A 17,482-nucleotide genomic window follows, 5' to 3' on the forward strand; every position below is an offset into this window, starting at 1 on the left:
AATCATACCTAACTGGAGTCTGCGGAGGAATCATATTCACCTCTTCATCAGGGTTACTTTTTCGTGGTGTTCTCTGTGTTTCAAAGCTAAATAACGTTCAGCAAAGTCATTAATATCGAAAATTTACAATTTGTGTTTTATGAGTGAAAAAAACAATATAATACCTTCTATTGCCTCATAACATCATAAAAATGGTAATCCAATAATAGAAGTGACAGAAAATAGATGACCCAAAAGCTGCTTAAATGAATAAATTTTATTTTTCATCACTGTTTTCAAGTGTGGGTTTCTTCTCACTAGGTTATGACAAACAGGTACATCAATCTTTAAGAATTCTATTAATATCCAAGTTGTTCAGTATTAAAATATATCAAAGCTCAAATTTTTTAATGCATCATGCCTTCCAAAAATGTATTACCAATTAAATAAAATTAGTCACATTTTACTTGTGTTTAGTTTCCAAATTACATGTATTTTCAATTACATATTAACAAATCTCATACTAAAGACATAAAGTTAACTTTACTTATTTAAAATATTTTTTTATAATTACTCTTAATCATTCCTATTTAAGGATTCTACATGACAATTCAAGAGAAAATACTGTTGTATTAACTTAAAAAAAGATAAATGAGGCAAGCAATAAAAGATAAAAGGGTGGAGGAAAAACACAGACCACTGCTTGAGTAAACTACTTCAGCAATTTTCTTTGGGTGAGCGTTTTACAAATCATATTCAGATAACTGAGAAAAAAGATAATTGCTATAGAGAACAATTCAAATTCCCTATTTGTTAATAAATTATATGCTTAGAATACTGTTAATCTTTGCTTAACAGTATTCTAAGCATATAATTTCATATAAAAGCATTATTTATTATGAGCGATATTTAAAGTTCACCAAGTTTAATTAAAGTCTATTTAACCTATCTATATAAAAACCTACCTACACCAAAAGTTTACAACAGAGATATACCATGTACAATACCTGTCTATAGGATCAGCCTGAAGAGTTTTGTCATGATCCAAAAATAATCTTGCATCTAGGTCTTTATTTTTACGGTAAATTTCTTCATATTGTTTAGAGAGACTTTCAACCTCAAAAGAAAAAAATACTGGAATTATCCTTTTTGTGTCATTATATCTCTCAGCACACAGAAGCACAGGTTTAATTTAAAAATTTTTGTAAAATTTTATAATATACAGAGTTCACAAGCAGTATAAATAAGGCCTATCCAAAAGTATAGAAAACAGTTTTTTTTTCAAATACAGTTTTTAGTCCATTTTATGCCACGTAACACATTTATTAGAATTTTATGTAGACAAAGATCACTAATGCCACAAAATAGTATTTAAGTTTGAAATAGGTATTATAATCACTCAGTTGTCAAGATACTCAAAAACGAACCGTATAGACCTCGCTTTTAATAACTTCTAGTATACTTATCAATATACAATAAATCATTTTTCAAACATTATAACAAATTCTGTTGATTATATATTCAGCCAATCTTTTCTAAACCCTTTGGTTCCTTCCAGCTTCCTTCAGCTAAGTATCCTGGGCAAGAGAATTAGCTCCATTAATTAGCCAATTAACACACTTGTATGATTTGTTCCTAATCTTGGACACTTTTTGAATTGCTACAATCTGTAAATGATACATCAGTTCTGAGCCATGGTTTTCTAATTATAACTTTAAAATCAATGTCCAATAGACAACTATTTGGCATGCCTTCTGCTGTGACTTTTAAAGCTAAGGTGTTTCTGACCCGAGAGAACTAAACTGCACACTAAAAGGAGTGATACGAAGAAATCCAGTTAAATGTAAACTTTTTGTTTAGGCAGAACGGTCATTCATGCGCAAATAAGTTTAATCATTGTTCTTGTCCTACCTTACCAGTTACCATCACATCAATTACAACTCACAGCAACCCCATGTGTGTCAGTGCTGTGGTCCATAGGATTTTCCATGGCTAATTTTTTTTGAAGTAGATCTCCAAGTCTTTGTTCCGAGGCACCACTGTGTGGGCTCAAACCTCCAACCTTTCAGTTAGCACCCAAGTGTATTAACCATTCGCACTACCTAGGGATTCCCTGCCCTGCCTTAATGAGGCACTAATTAAAAAAAGAACTAATTATTAATCATAAATTGATTGTTAGCTATTAGGACTATATACAAAATACTGGGGAAAAATATAAAGTTTCTCTTAAGATCTGTATTAAAATTTGTAATCCCTTTTAAGGGAAAATATTACTACAAGTGTATAAGATTCTTTGCGTATTTTTTAGCACATTCTATATTCAAAAAGGTTTAGGCTTTTTTGTTGCTATGGCACAGACAGTTAAGAGCTTGATGACTAGCCAAAAGGTTGGCAGTTCGAACACACACAGAGGCACCTGAGAAGACAAGCCTGGTGATCTGGTTCCAAAAGGTCATACACAGGCTTCAAAACCCTTAGGGAAGTTCTACTTTGCACACATGAGGTCACCAAAAGTTGGAGCCAACCTGACAGCAACCAACAACAACAATGTAAAACTTGGTTTCACAATAATTCTATGTAGTTAGATTCCTTCCCTTGGGCAAGACAGTATTTAATACACAGCAAAGTGATCTTAAAGAATTTAGACTACTATTTCCCCCTCCTAAAAGTCTCAAAATATATTAATTTTTTAAAATGTGTTTTCTTTCAGATTACCTCTGGAAGTCCATTAGAAGCTACAATTCCAAGAGAATTCATAAAAGGTATAAAATTTTTGAAATAAACATTTTTCACCTAAAAAAAAAAGTTCGAAAATGACCGTTAAAATTTTTTTAAAAACAAAATTAATCTCTGTCATACATTAACACTAGAACGACAGTGCTAACTGATATATTTTGATCAATGACATACATTCAAGCTAGAGCGATACTTTTTTATAATTAACTCAATGATTTATTTTTTAATTTACATGTGGCAGATTTCAGGTCCTAAAATGGAGAAGTGGGGAATTATTGATGAAATAGAAATTAAGTGAAGAGAATCCACTGAAACCAGCTCCAAAATCCCACATTTAACACATGATAAAAAAGATGGGTGACTCAAAGAAATTAAGCAACTTGACCAAAGTTACACACAACTGGAATTGGAAGAGGCGGAATTAAAACCCAGTCTGTCTAGCACCAAAGCCATGGCTCTTTTCACTTCTCTGTACTACCCCTGATTTCTCCCCAGAGCATATCTTTGGGCTACTTCACACACATGCTCAGATGATACCAGAAACAGGAAACTCAGTTTTTTTTGCACAGATTTAGGAAAATAAATTATTTTCTTATAAAACAGTTAACACACACACAAAAAAATACCTTATAATTCATTTCAAAGCTAAATAAAAATGTTTCATGGAATTATGCATTGTTTCACACCAAAGCACCCTATAATTAACATGGATAATAAAGACCATAATAAGAAAACCTGGAGTTATCTTCCTGGTTTATTCTATACTCGAAATGTGTTATAGAATCTTAAACAACTCGTCTTAATTTAACTTTCTTTTCCAAAATTGGAGTCTGTATTTATTAAGGTAGACATAATTTAATATCTGTTACTACCTTCTACTTCACAAATAAGTTGTAAGAATTAAGCCTCTGAATTACTTATTAGTTTTGTTTTCTTTAATAAATTCCCATTTGCTTAGAATTTGATAAGGTTGTAGTTCTGGTTAACCAATTAGTGTGATTAACCAATAGTTGTATAACCGTAAAAGCTCTATGCAAATAACCAAATGTCAATTAATCAAAAAGTTCTTAATCAATTATACTTTTAAAATCATGACTATAACTTCCCGAAAAACCAAACCCATTGCCGTCCAGTAGATTCCAACTCATAGTAACTCTTTAAGACTGAGTGGAACTGCCCTATAGGGTTTACAAGGAGCAGCTGGTAGATTGAAACTGCTGACCATTTGGTTAGCAGACAAAAGATTCTAAATTAATGAGTTCTTTAAAATTAAAGTAAAAACTGATTGATTCTTAATCTTGAAAACAAAATTTTACAAGTAGTTCTAAAATCTAGAGAAATCCAGGAATTACTCCTATTCATTACCTTGATGGACTATGTTAGAGAACTGGAGTAAAAAGAAATATTTCAACTACATTTGTCTGTTTATTAGCAAAGGTAATTTGTGATTCTGGAAAACTAGGAAAATTATATATGCGTGTGTGTGTATGTGTATACACTTATATGTACGTGTATATATACATACACGTACATATATACGTATATTTTTAAATTGTCAAAATTAACAAAAACCACAGTGCTAATATTTCTTAAACTAGACGTTGGGACCATATTCCTATTTGTCCCCAGAGTTAACAGTGACATTTTAAAGTCACAGCTGTAGCATTTCACACGGTTATGTGGTGGTAGTGAATTGTGGAGAATATAAAAATCTATGAGAGAAACAACATGTAGAGTGAAAGGAGTGCTGGGATCAGGTGTCCCAAAGTCTACTCTGGACTCTGTTACGAATTAGCTATCAGTCTCTGCAAGCTATTTACTCATACTAAAAGGTGGCTGAGTACATTATTTGTTAAGATTCCTACCAGTTTCAATATTCCAGAGCCTATGAACAATAAGCAATTCCTGGATCTTCATGTGTACTCTCTACCAGCCACTAGCATCTGGTGTGATGTTTAGAAGGTGAGATAATTACAGAAGACTGAACAGAATTTGATGTTGGTGTCAGTTATCACTAAGCCAAAACATTAGGGTTTTCTTAGCAGGGTACTTTAGAACATTTAGGAGTCTCAGCAGACCTCAGAGGAATCAAAGAACTAATACATTTGAAAACTAATGCTTTAACGATGGACAGTTCAGTGATTCCAGAGTGAGGGAGCTACTCTTAAAATCAAAGTAACTGAATATGAAAATGAAATTTTTTCTTAATATTTGGCTACTGCAAGAGTTGGAACTAATTACATCTCATCACAAAAGAAGCATATACTTCCAGGTAGAATTAACATCTAAATCTACTTCAACGGTTCTTAAAAAATCATTAGGTTACATTACCTCATCTATATTACATTCGTGTTCTGTACAGAGAACTTCAATAATTCTTGTATCATTTTCTAGTTGTTTTGCTATCCGTGCACTCCTGTTCTGACCTCGTCTTGGTGTTCGAGGTGAACCATTAATAGGTATCACAGCTGTTTCTGTAAAAATGGCAAGTTAGATAAGAAAAACTACATATGTATTCTAATTATTAACTCAAAAGGTCAGAAATAATTTTGGTAATATTATACTACTTATTATCAATTCCTGTGGAGTCAACTCTAACTCATGGCAACCCATGTGTGTGTGTCAGAGTAGAACTGTGCTCCATAGGGTTTTCTTCCTTTCTTTTTTATTGTGGTGAAAATATGCACAGCAAAATATTGCCAACTCAACAATTTCTACATGTATAATTCAGCGACACTGATTACATTCTTCATTTGTGCAACCTTTATTAATATCCTTTACAACATCACCCCACCAATGCCCCCTATGCAAAAATTCTCCCTTTTTCCCTTCTTTCCCAACCTGGGTATCACTAATAATGTTTGGTTTCTATACATTTGCTTATTTCATATAAGTGAGATCACACAGCATTTGTCCTTTTGCAACTGACTTATATCGCCCAGTATAATGTTTTCAAGGCTCATCTACATCATAGCATGTATCAGGACTTCATTTCTCTTTATGGTTGAGTAATATCCTTTCACTACACTTATTTAATCTGTTTGCTGAGCAAATAATTCAAGAACCTGGACTATATGAAGAAGAACAGCGCATCAGGATTGGAGGAAGATGCATTAGCAACCTGAGATATGCAGATGATACAACCTCGCTTACTGAAAATAAAGAGGACTTGAGGCAGTTACTAACGAATATCAAAGACTACAGCCTCCTGTACAGATTACACCTTAACATAAACAAAACAAAAATCCTCACAACTGGACCAATAAGTAACATCATGATAAATGGAGGAAACACTGACATTGTCAAGGATTTCATTTTACTTGGATTCACAATCGTGGTGCAATGGATCACTTTTGTGTGGCCTTTTTTTTTTTTTTTTTCCTAGCCATGGTTCTTTCATATTTGGAGGATAACTTCCCCCTCCCAATCATTTTACCAGTCCAAAACAGTCATTAACAATTAGTGCTGTAGCAGGGCAAGAAATCCTCAGGGTGAGGTTACTCAGGTACCAGCTATTCAGGTCTAGTCGCAGGTGTTCATCTGATCTGGTCAGGTCCTCCAAAGTTTGTCTTGGTGTCATCCTTCCTGATGTCTGATAAAATTTAACTGAGAGAAGATTATTCCCTTGCTCTGAGCCTCACTCAAGGTTTCATTTCGGGCCACCAAGTTATATTTCATCAGACTAAGGAACAAGCTTGTCTCCTTAGAGTGCTGGTTTGGTTTGATAGGGACGGGCAATTTAGAAATTGGCTATCTAAAATGGGCGGGAATAAAGGCATGAAATGGCTGGCTTACATGCTTTCTTGGGTATGCTTACATTCAAAATGAGAGGGACAAGGAAGGATCCCCACTAAAATTGTTTCCTCTTTTCCTGATGGGTCTGGGGAAGAGAGGGTAGGGGGAGATGCTGATAGGATTATACGATTCAGTTGTGAGTGTTGATTGTTAACAGGATTAGTTCTAATTATAAAAACTATAATTGCAAAAGCTGTAACTGTGAAAGAGTGAACTAATGGGGAGGCACTGCTGGACTCAAGTACAGTGGTCGAACATAAAGTCCCTTAAAAGTTCTGCTATGCTGATACCTTGAGTGAGGTTCAGAGCAAGGGAGTAATCTTCCTCCCAGGGAGGGACATTTGGCATCAGAGTTAATAAAGATGGTGGTGAAAGGAGGCATATCTGACCTCGGCCTCATGAGCATGAGCCTTGGGCTGTTGATCTGGATTCTCCTTCCCCCTTGTAAAGTTAGAGGAGGTCAGAAGCTGCCCCCAGGACATTTTTACAACAATCAACACCCATGGAAGCAGAAGCCAAGAAATCAAAACATGTATTTCATTGAGCAAATCTGCCACAAAAACCAAAAACCAAACCAAACCAAACCAAACCCAGTGCCGTCGAGTCGATTCTGACTCATGGAGACCCTATAGGACAGAGCAGAACTGCCCCATAGAGTTTCCAAGGAGCGCCTGGCGGATTCAAACTGCCAACCCTTTGGTTCACAGCCATAACACTTAACCACTTCGCCACCAGGGTCTTTAAAGTGTTGAAAAGCAAAGATGTCACTTTGAGGACTAAGATGCGCCTGACCCAAGCCATAGGATTTTCAATCAGCTCACAGAACTACCATATGACCCATGGAAAGCTGGACAATTAATAGGGAAGATCGAAAAAGAATTGATGCATGAAGAATACTGACTATACCATGGACTGCCAGAAGAACAAACAAATCTGTCTTAGTACTCAGAATACTCCTTAGAAGCGAAGATGGTGAGACTTTGTCTCAAGTGCTTTGGACATGTTATCAGGAGGGACTAGTCCCTGGGGAAGGACATCATGGTTGGTAAAGTAGAGGGTCAGCTAAAAAGAGGAAGACCCTTAACAAGATGGATTGACACTGTGGCTGCAAAAATGGGTTCAACCACAGCAACAATTGTGATGATGGCTCAGTGTTTTGTTCTGTTGTATACAGGGTCACTACGAGTCAGAACCAACTCCACAGCACCTAACAACACAATATTCCATTATATGTATATACCACATTTTGTTTATCCATTCATCTGTTGAAGGACATTTCAGTTGTTTCCATATTTTGGCTATTGGGAAAAGTGTTGCAATGAACACTGGTGTACAAGTTTCTGTTTGTGTTTTTGCCTTCACTTCTTCTGGGTATATATCTAGGATTAGGATTGCTGGGTCATATGGTAGTTCTATGTTCAACTTTTTGAGGAACTGCCAAACTGTTTTCCACAGCAGCTGTACCATTTTACTTTCCCACCAACAATGGACGAGGGTTCCAGTTTCCAGTTTCTCCATAACCTCACCAATACCTTTTGTTGTTGTTGTTTTTATCACTGACATTCTAATGGGGGTAAGATGGTATCTCACTGTAGTTTTGACCTACATCTCCCCAATGGCTAATGATGGTGAGCATCTTTTCATATGCTTGTTGGCCATTCGACTATCCTCTTGATGAAATGTCTATTCCAGTCCTTTGCTTAGTTTTTGATTGGGTTATTTGTCTATCTGTTGTTAAACTGTAGCAGTTTTTTATATTTTGACTACTAGGCTCTTATCAGATACATGGTTCTCGAAATTTTTCTCCCAATCTGTCTTTTCACTTTTTTGATAAAGTTCTTTGATTAACGAAGTATTTATTTTTTATGAGGTCCCATTTATTTATTTTGTCTCTACCTGCTCATGCTTTTGTTGTCATACAAAGGAATTTCAACAGCTGGTTTTTCAGAAATGGATCACCAGGCCTTACTTCCAAGGAGCCTTTAACATCTAACCTTTCAGTTGCTAGCTGGGTGTGTTAGTCATTTGCACCATGCAGGGACTACACTCTTACTTATTAGTCTTTATTAAAATGATAACAGTTTCATCTATTTAATGACTATTTACTATAAATTATATTTTTATATTAGTTTTTGTCATCCCTTTTCTCCTCTGTCCCTAACTAACCCAATAAAGAAACTACAAAACACCCAAAGCCCCACAGACTAACATGAAGAAAGCCAGGGAAATAGTCAATATATAATTCAAAGGGTATTCTGCTCAGTCTCCAAAGGGAAAAATGTTTTCTTTTTTAAAGACAACAAGCAAATATTTATAGATTCAATTTCCAGATATGCCTTAAAAATAAATTTTAAAAGTTTTTAGCAAATACCATAGTAAATTATGATATTTATATATATATAACAATGTAATAATAAACTATGATTTTTTTAAATCCCTTGGATTATTTGAGCATTCCCACTTTAAATTGAATGTGGATGCAGCGATTAAGGAGATTATAGATGATTAAATATAAAGTATTTACTGCCTCTAGATCCAACCACCAATACGCAAGTGATTGAGAAACAGAGAAACATGTTAAATTACACCAGGGTGCAATCAACAAAAACTAGACTATGGGGTGAAAATGCTTGCACAACTTGAAAAATCGATGTCACTGAATTACACATGGAAAAATTGTTGAACTGGTATATGTTCTGCTGTGTATCTTTTCAATAACAACAATAAAATATTAAAAAAAAAAACAAAACTAGACCATGGGAAACTCAATAGTTAAACCACCTAATTATTTGAACAAATAAATTACAAGAAATAAAGGAGAGAGAGATGAAGGAAGAACTTTTAAGAGTCTTAAAAGCATATCAGCCAATCACAAAGTGTGGACCTTACTTAGACTCTGATTCAATCAACTTGTAAAAAAAAATTTAATTACATTTGTAAATCAACTGAAAATCTTAAAACTACTAGACATTTGATAATATTAAGGAATCACTATTAACTGATTTGTAGGTGTGATAATGGTATTATGGTCATGCTTTGTAAAAGTCTTTATCTTTTAGAGACACAGACTGAAATATACAAGGATGAAATGGCACGCAAAATTATGCTTTGAAATAACACAGTTCGGGGAAGGGGCAGTAGAAGGGGCTATAGGCTAACCACAACTTATCTGACGAAGTTAGGTGGTAAGTTCATGGAGGTTTATTATATGACTATGCATGTCTGTATTCATTTTCAATTCTCTATAATTAAAAGTGTAGCATATTCAGTTAATTCAACACCTCAACATGGTTTCTCTTTAACATAGCACTTAGAGAATTAAATGTAGATGTGAATTACCCAAAAGAACAAACCCTGTCAATCTAACATCCTACATCGGTTATTAAATTATAACACTGAAAAAAAGTGAGGAAAGGTATATAAAAGGAATTTTTTTAAGATATGGTAAATTTTGAAGCAGTGGGTTTGGTTTTGGTTTTTACTTCGCAGGTGGTTTCTGCTAAATGACCTGACTTCCTTGCCAAACCACGTTCAACACATTTTCAAAATTCTGTTCCAGGCTTCATTTTTCACTAATTTATTGCTCACAAAGATTAATTAGGCTTCAGCGTTTCAGTTACTTCAAAAGCCTTTAAATCTTGTATGTTTTTATCTGTGTCCTCTATTATCTTTAAACTTATTATTATAACTTTCATAACTTCAGGAGCAATGGATCAGCCTGCTGCTGGTTAAGTTTACATTCTTCTGTAGTATCATAAGAAATTTTGAAATCAAAGCAAACAAATCCATTCTAGGAGGAATACAGGCATCTTTGCTTAATGCTATCTCATTACTCTAGTAAGAGTTGCCATTTTTATTTAAATATATTTCCCCTCTCATCACCCACTGAAGTTGTACCAATGGCAGTTCATATACAAAAAAAAAATTAGTCACATAGTCATCATAGCATCCAATACTAATAAAAACTTACTGGAGCTACTGTCTCTATACAATGGGCCACTCTTTCCCATGCAGTTTTATTCATATCTGTGCCTTGTCTCTTGATTTTCTCTTTGCTGGGAATGCCCTCCCACAACGTCCTGCAACATTCAAATTCTAAGTACTCTTCAGTGCTCAATTCAAATGCCACCTCCTCCAAATGGTACTCCTTGGTCTTCCCAGTTAGAAAAATTTTCTCCCTCTCCTGGACTCCCATAACATTTGCTATATTTTGACCCAGCCCACTTTCTACCATGTCATCTAATTATCTGCGTACATATCTTACCTTTCCTTTTATATCTGATGCTAACTGAGGGCAGGGCTCATGTCTGATTTATTTTTTATCACCTTCTCAGGTCTAGAATCATACTTTGTACCTAGTAGACATTCAATAAACAACTGTTCAATGACAAAGTAGAAGGGGCATAAATTATTTAAATACTTACTATATGGTTCTTTAAGCAATGCAGGGGGTGAGAGCTTGATAAAATAGTCAAGGACACACAGCATTAACTGAAATGAGATCACGAGATCATCTTCCATTTGTAATACTTCCCCTGAAAATAAAAAAGGTTCACATTTTTCAGTGAGATCTTTAAGTAAAGGAAAATTATGGGTATGGGTATATACATACACTCATTTGTTCAACAATCATTAAAGGTATGTTACTTTTTTTTTTTTTTTGGTAAAAAATCAACATCTGACTTTATATAAAAATATAAATTAAAAATATATAAACTCATGAAATTATAAATGAAGTATAATGCTACACCAAAAATTTCATATTTAGTTTAGTCCCTATGTCTATATTTAGGGGCACTAGTGGTGCAATAATTTAGTACTCAGCTGCTAACCAAAAGATCTGTGGTTAAAACCCACAAGTGGCTCCATGGGAGAAAAGACCTGGTAATCTACTCCTGCAAAGATTTACAGTTTAGGAAACCCTATAGGACAGTTCTACTTTGTCATATAGGGTCACTGTAAGTTGGAATCAACTAAACGGCATACAACAACGACATGTCTATACTTATTTTGTTTTTTATAAGTTTATTTTTCTTGTTATTGTTGAGAATATACACAGCAAAACATATACCAATTCAACAGTTTCTACATGAACAACTCAGTAACAGTGATTACATTCTTCGAGTTGTGCAACCATTTTCACCCCCTTTTTCTGACTTGGTCCTCCCTCATTAACATAATCTCACTGCCCCCTAAAGTTCCTATCTAGTCTTTCAAGTTGCTGTTATCAATTTGATCCCATATAGACAGATCTTAAAAGAGTATACTTAGGCAGACATTCTTTGCTAGTTAAGCTAAGCTACTGTTCGGTTTTAAGAAGACTTCGGGGGATATTTTTTTGGTCTGTGTGTGTATGTGTGCACTTTAAGTGTAAGTTTATAAATCAAGTCAGTCTCTCACACAAAGACTTATACATACCTTGCTATACACTCCTAGCTGCCCTCCCCCTAATGAGAGAGCACACTCCTCTACTTCACCCTGTATTCCCCATGTCCATTCAGCCAGCTTCTGTCGCCCTCTGTCTTCTCATATCACCTCCAGACAGGAGCTGCCCACATAGTCTCATGTGTCTACTTGAGCTAAGAAGCACACTCCTCACCAATGTTATTTTCTGTCTTGTAATGCAGTCCAATCTCTGTTTGAAGAGTTGGCTACCAAAGGGTCCAGGGACCATGACCTCCAGGGTCCCTCTAATCTCAGTCAGATCATAAAGTCTGGTCTTCTGATGAGAATTTGAGATCTGCATCACATTGTTTTCCTGCTCCATCAGGAATTCTCTGTTGTGTTCCCTGTCAGGGCAGTCATTGGCGGTAGCTGGGCACCATCTAGTTCATGAGGACTCTGACTGATGTAGTCTCTAGTTTATGTGGCCCTTTCTGTCTCTTGGGCTCATATTTGCCTTATGTCTTTGGTGTTCTTCAATCTCCTTTGCTCCACGTGGGTTGAAACCAATTGATGCATCTTAGATGGCTGCTTACTACCATTTAAGACCCCAGACGCCACTCGCCACAGAGGCATGCAGAATGTTTTCTTAATACATTTTGTTATGACAATTGCCCTAGATGTCCCCTGAAACCATAGTCCCCAGACCCCCATCCCTGCTACTCTGGCCTTCAAAGCGTTAGGCTATATTCAGAAAACTTCTTGGCTTTTGTTTTAGTCCAGTTGTGCTGACTTTCCCTGTACTGTGTGTTGTCTTTCCCTTCACTTAAAATAGTTCTTCTCTATTATCTAATTAGGGAATACCCCTCTACCTCCCTCCCCACCCCTGTAAACATCAAAGTATATTTTGTTCTGTGTTTAAACTTTTTCTTGAGTTCTTATAATACTGGTCTCATGTAATATTTATCCTTTTGTAACTGCCTAATGTCACTCAGCATAATGTCTTCCAGGTTCCTCCATGATATGAGATGTTTCAGATTGATCATTGTTCCTAATCATTGCGTAGTATTCCATTATGTGAATATACCACAATTTATTTACCCATTCATCTGCTGATGGGCACCTTGGTTACTTTCATTTTTTCCTATTGTAAACAGTGCTGCAATGAATATGAGTGTGCCTATATGTTTGTGTGAGGGCTCTGTTTTCTCTAGGACATACGCCAAGGAGTGAGATTGCTGGTCTGCATGATAGTTCTCTTTCTAGCTTTTCAAGGAAGCACCAAATCAATTTCCAAAGTGGTTGTACCATTTTACATTCCCACCAGCAGTGTACAAGTGTTCCAGTCGCTCCACAACCTCTCAACATTTATTATTTTGTGTTTTTTGGATTAATGACAGCCTTGTTGGGATGAGATGTTAACTCATTGTAGTTCTGATTTGGATTTCTCTAATGGCTACTCATCATGAGCATTTTCTCATGTACCTGTTAGCCACTGAATGTCTTCTTTGGTGAAGTGCCTGTTCATGTCTTTTGCCCATTTTTTAATTGGGTTGTCTTTTTGTTCTTGAGGTTTTGCAATATCATGTAGATTTCAGAGATCAGAAACTGGTCAGATTTATGGTAGACAAAAACTTTTTCCTAGTCTGTAGGTAATCTTTTTAATCTTTTGGTGAAAGTCTTTGGATGAGCATCAGTGTTTGATTTTTAGGAGCTCCCAGTTATCCAGCTTCTCTTCTGCACTGTTAGTAATATTTTACATACCGTTGATGCCATGTATTAGGGCTTCTAGCATTGTCCCTATTTTTTCTTACACTTGTCTTTAGCATTTTAGATTTTATATTTATGTCTTTGATCCATTTTGAGTTTGTTTTCGTGCATGCTGTGAGGTATGGGTTGTTTCATTTTTTTGCAGGTGGATGTCCAGTTATACCTTCACCATTTGTTAAAGAGACTGTCTTTTCCCCATTTAACAGACTTTGTGCCTTTGTTATATATCAGCTGCTCATAGGTGTGTAGATTTACGTCTGGATTCTCAATTCTGTTCCATTGGTCTATGTATCTGTTGTTGTACCAGTACCAGGCTGTTTTGACTACTATGGCAGTGTAGTATGTTCTAAAATCAGGTAGTGTGAGGCCTCCCACTTTGTTCTTCTTTTTCACTTCACGCTTTATTTATCTGGGGCCTCTTTCCCTTCCATATGAAGCTGGTGATTTGTTTCTCCATCTCAATAAAAATGTCGCTGGAATTTAGATTGGGGTTGCATTGTGTCTATAGATCACTTTGGGTAGAACAGACATTTTCACAATGTTGAGTCTTTCTATCCATGAGCAAGGTATGTTTTTCCAGTTATGTGGGTCTCTTTTGGCTCCTTGCAGTAATGTCTTGTAGTTTTCTTTGTATATGTATTTTATGTCTCTGGTTAGATTCGTTCCTAAGTATTTAATCTTCTTGGGGGCTACGTAAATGCTACTAATTTGGTGATTTTCCTCGTTGACGTTCTCTTTGTTTGTGTAGAGGAATCCAACTGATTTTTATAGGTTTATCTTGCATCCTGATACTATGCTGAACTCTCATATTAGTTTCAGGAGTTTTCCTGAGGATTCTTTAGAATTTTCTGTGTATAAGATCATGTCATCTGCAAACAGAGATATTTTCATTTCTTCATTACCAATGTGGATGCCCTTTATTTATTTATCTAGCCTAATTGCTCTGGCTAAGTCCTCCAGCACAATATTGAATAATAGTAGTGATAAAGAGCATCCTTGTCTGATTCCCATTCTCAAGGGAAATGCTTTCAGACTCTCTCCATTTAGGATGATGTTGGCTGTTGGCTTTGTATAAATGCCCTTTATTATGTTGAGGAATTTTCCCCTTCTATTCCTATTTTATTCCTATTTTACTGAGAGTTTTTATGATGAATAGCTGTTCGACTATGGCAAATGCCTCTGCTGCATCAATTGATAAGATCATGTGGTTCTTGTATTTGTTTTACTTATACGATGGATTACACTGATTATCTCTCTAATGTTGAATCATCCCTGCATACCTGGTAAATCCCACTTGATCTTGGTGAATTATTTTTTTGATATGTCGTTGAACTCTATTGCCTAGAATTTTATTGAGGATTGTTGCGTCTAAGTTCATGAGGGATACAGGTCTATAATTTTCTTTTTTTGTGGTGTCTTACCTGGTTCTGCTATCAGGGACATGCTGGCTTCATAGAATGACTTTGGGAGAATTCCATCCTTTTCTATGCTCTAAAATACCTTTTGTAGTAGTGGTCTTAACTCTTCTCTGTAAGTTCGGTAGAAGTCTCCAGTAAAGCCGTCAGGGCCGGGGCCTTTTTTGGGGGGAGTTTTTTGATTACCTTTTCAATCTCTTCTTTTGTTCTTGGTGTATGAAGTTGTTCTGTTTGTGTTAATTTGGGTAGATAGTGTGTTTCTAGAAATTTGTCCATTTCTTCTAGGTTTTCAAATTTGTTGGAGTACAATTTTAGTTTTTCATAGTAATCTGATATGATTCTTTTAATTTCACTCGGGCTTGTTGTGATATTGCCCATCTTATTTCTTCTTCAGGTTTTTCCTTCCTCTCCTGTTTTTCTTTTGTCAGTTTGGCCAAAGGTTTATCAATTTTGTTCATCTTTTCAAAGAACCACTTTTTGGTCCTGTTAATTCTTTCAATTGTTTTTCTGCTATTTCATTTAATTCTGCTCCAATTTTTACTGTTTCCTGTCTTCTGGTGTCAGAGGGTTTCCTTTGTTGCTCTTTTTATTTGTTCAAGTTGTACGGATAGTTCTTTGATTATTGTTCATTTCTTCTTTTTGCATGTGTGCATTTATTACTATAAATTGACCTCTGAGCACTGCTTTAGCTGTGTCCCAAAGGTTCTGATAGAAAATGCTTTAATCTCATTGGAGTCTCTGAATTCTTTATTTTGTCCTTAATGTCTTCCATAACCCGGTAGTTTTTGAGCAAGGTGTTGCTCAGTTTCCATATGTTTGATTTCTTTTCCCTGCTTTTTCTGTTATTGATTAGTTCTACTTTACGGTCAATGAAGATGCTCTGTAATATTTTAATGTTTTGGATTCTGTTACGGCTTGCTTTATGACCTAATATGTGGGCATTCTAGAGATTGTTACACGTGCGTTGGAAAAGAAAGTAAACTTCGCTGCTGTTGGGTAGAAATTTCTGTATATCTCTATGAGGTCAAGTTGGCTGATTGTGGCATTTAGATCCTCTGTGTCTTCATTGAGCTTCTTTCTGGATGTTCTGTCCACCACCAAAAGCAGTGAGCTGAAGTCTCCAAGTATTATTATGAAGCTGTCTATGTCACTTTTCAATGCTGTTAGAGTTTGTTTTATGTATCTTGAAGCACTGTCATTGGGTGCATAAATATTTAATATGGTCATCTCTTCCTGGTATATTATCCTTTTAGTCATTATGTAGAGTCTTTCCTTATCCATTGTGGTGGATTTAATTTTAAATATTATTTTGTCAGAAAATAATATTGCCACTCCTGCTTTTTTTAATACTTTTTCTTATGCTTTAAGTGAAAGTTTACAAATCAAGTCAGTCTCTCACACAAAAACCCATCCATACACACCTTGCTACACACTTCCAATTACTCTCCCCCTAATGAGACAGCCCACTCTCTCCTTCCACTCTCTTTTTTCATGTTTCTTTCGCCAGATTCTAACCCCCTCCACCCTCTCATCTCCCCTCCAGGCAGGAGATGCCAACATACTCTCAAGTGTCCACCTGATCCAAGAAGCTCACTCCTCACCAGCATCCTTCTCCAACCCATTGTCCAGTTCACTCCATGTCTGAATACATGGCTTCGGGAATGGTTCCTGTCCTGGACCAACAGAAGGACTGGTGGCCATAACCACCGGGATCCTTCTAAACTCAGTCAGACCATTAAGTCTGGTCTTTTTACGAGACTGTGAGGACTGCATCCCACTGCTCTTCTGCTTCTCTGTTGTGTTCCCTGTCAGGGTAGTCATCGGTTATAGCCGGGCACCATCTAGTTCTTCTGGTCTCAGGATGATGTAGTCTCTGGTTCACGTGGCCCTTTCTGTCTCTTGGGCTCGTAATCATCTTGTGTCCTTGGTGTTCCTCATTCTCCTTTGATCCCGGTGAGTTGAGACCAATTGATGCATCTCAGATGGCTGCTTCCTAGCGTTTAAGACTCCAGATGCTACTCTTCAAAGTGGGATACAGAATGTTTTCTTAATAGATTTTATTATGCCAATTGACTTAGATGTCCCCCGAAACCACAGTCCCCAGACCCCTGCCCCTGCTACGCTGGCCTTTGAAGCATTCAATTTTTTCAGAAAACTTCTTTGGTTTTGGTTTAGTCCAATTGTGCTGACCTCCCCTGTATTGTGTGCTGTCCTTCCCTTCGCCTAAAGTGGTTCTTACCTACTAATTAGTGAGTGCCCCTCTCCCATCCTCCCTCCCTCCCCCCTCTTGTAACCCCAAAAGAATCTTTTCTTCTTAGTTTAAACTATTTGTCAAGTTCTTATAATAGTGGTCTTACACAATATTTGTCCTTTGCAACTGACAAATTTCACTCAGCATAATGCCA

At 36.2% G+C, this 17,482-nt stretch overlaps 1 protein-coding gene across 2 annotated transcripts in view; it reads right to left on the bottom strand.

Moving 5' to 3' along the window:
- The window catches only part of RB1 (RB transcriptional corepressor 1), a 208,029-nt gene that overhangs the window by 124,361 nt on the left and 66,186 nt on the right, over positions 1 to 17,482 (bottom strand). For both annotated transcript variants that reach the window (XM_049853103.1, XM_049853102.1), the window contains exons 7-11: positions 10,935 to 11,045; positions 5,047 to 5,189; positions 2,695 to 2,772; positions 987 to 1,096; positions 9 to 86 (exon numbers count right to left, since the gene is read on the bottom strand). In XM_049853103.1, coding sequence (XP_049709060.1) covers positions 9 to 86; positions 987 to 1,096; positions 2,695 to 2,772; positions 5,047 to 5,189; positions 10,935 to 11,045 — 520 coding nt within the window. The remainder of the gene's footprint in view (positions 1 to 8; positions 87 to 986; positions 1,097 to 2,694; positions 2,773 to 5,046; positions 5,190 to 10,934; positions 11,046 to 17,482) is intronic.

This window comes from Elephas maximus, chromosome 14 (assembly GCF_024166365.1).
Source record: "Elephas maximus indicus isolate mEleMax1 chromosome 14, mEleMax1 primary haplotype, whole genome shotgun sequence".
Lineage (NCBI taxonomy): Eukaryota > Metazoa > Chordata > Mammalia > Proboscidea > Elephantidae > Elephas > Elephas maximus.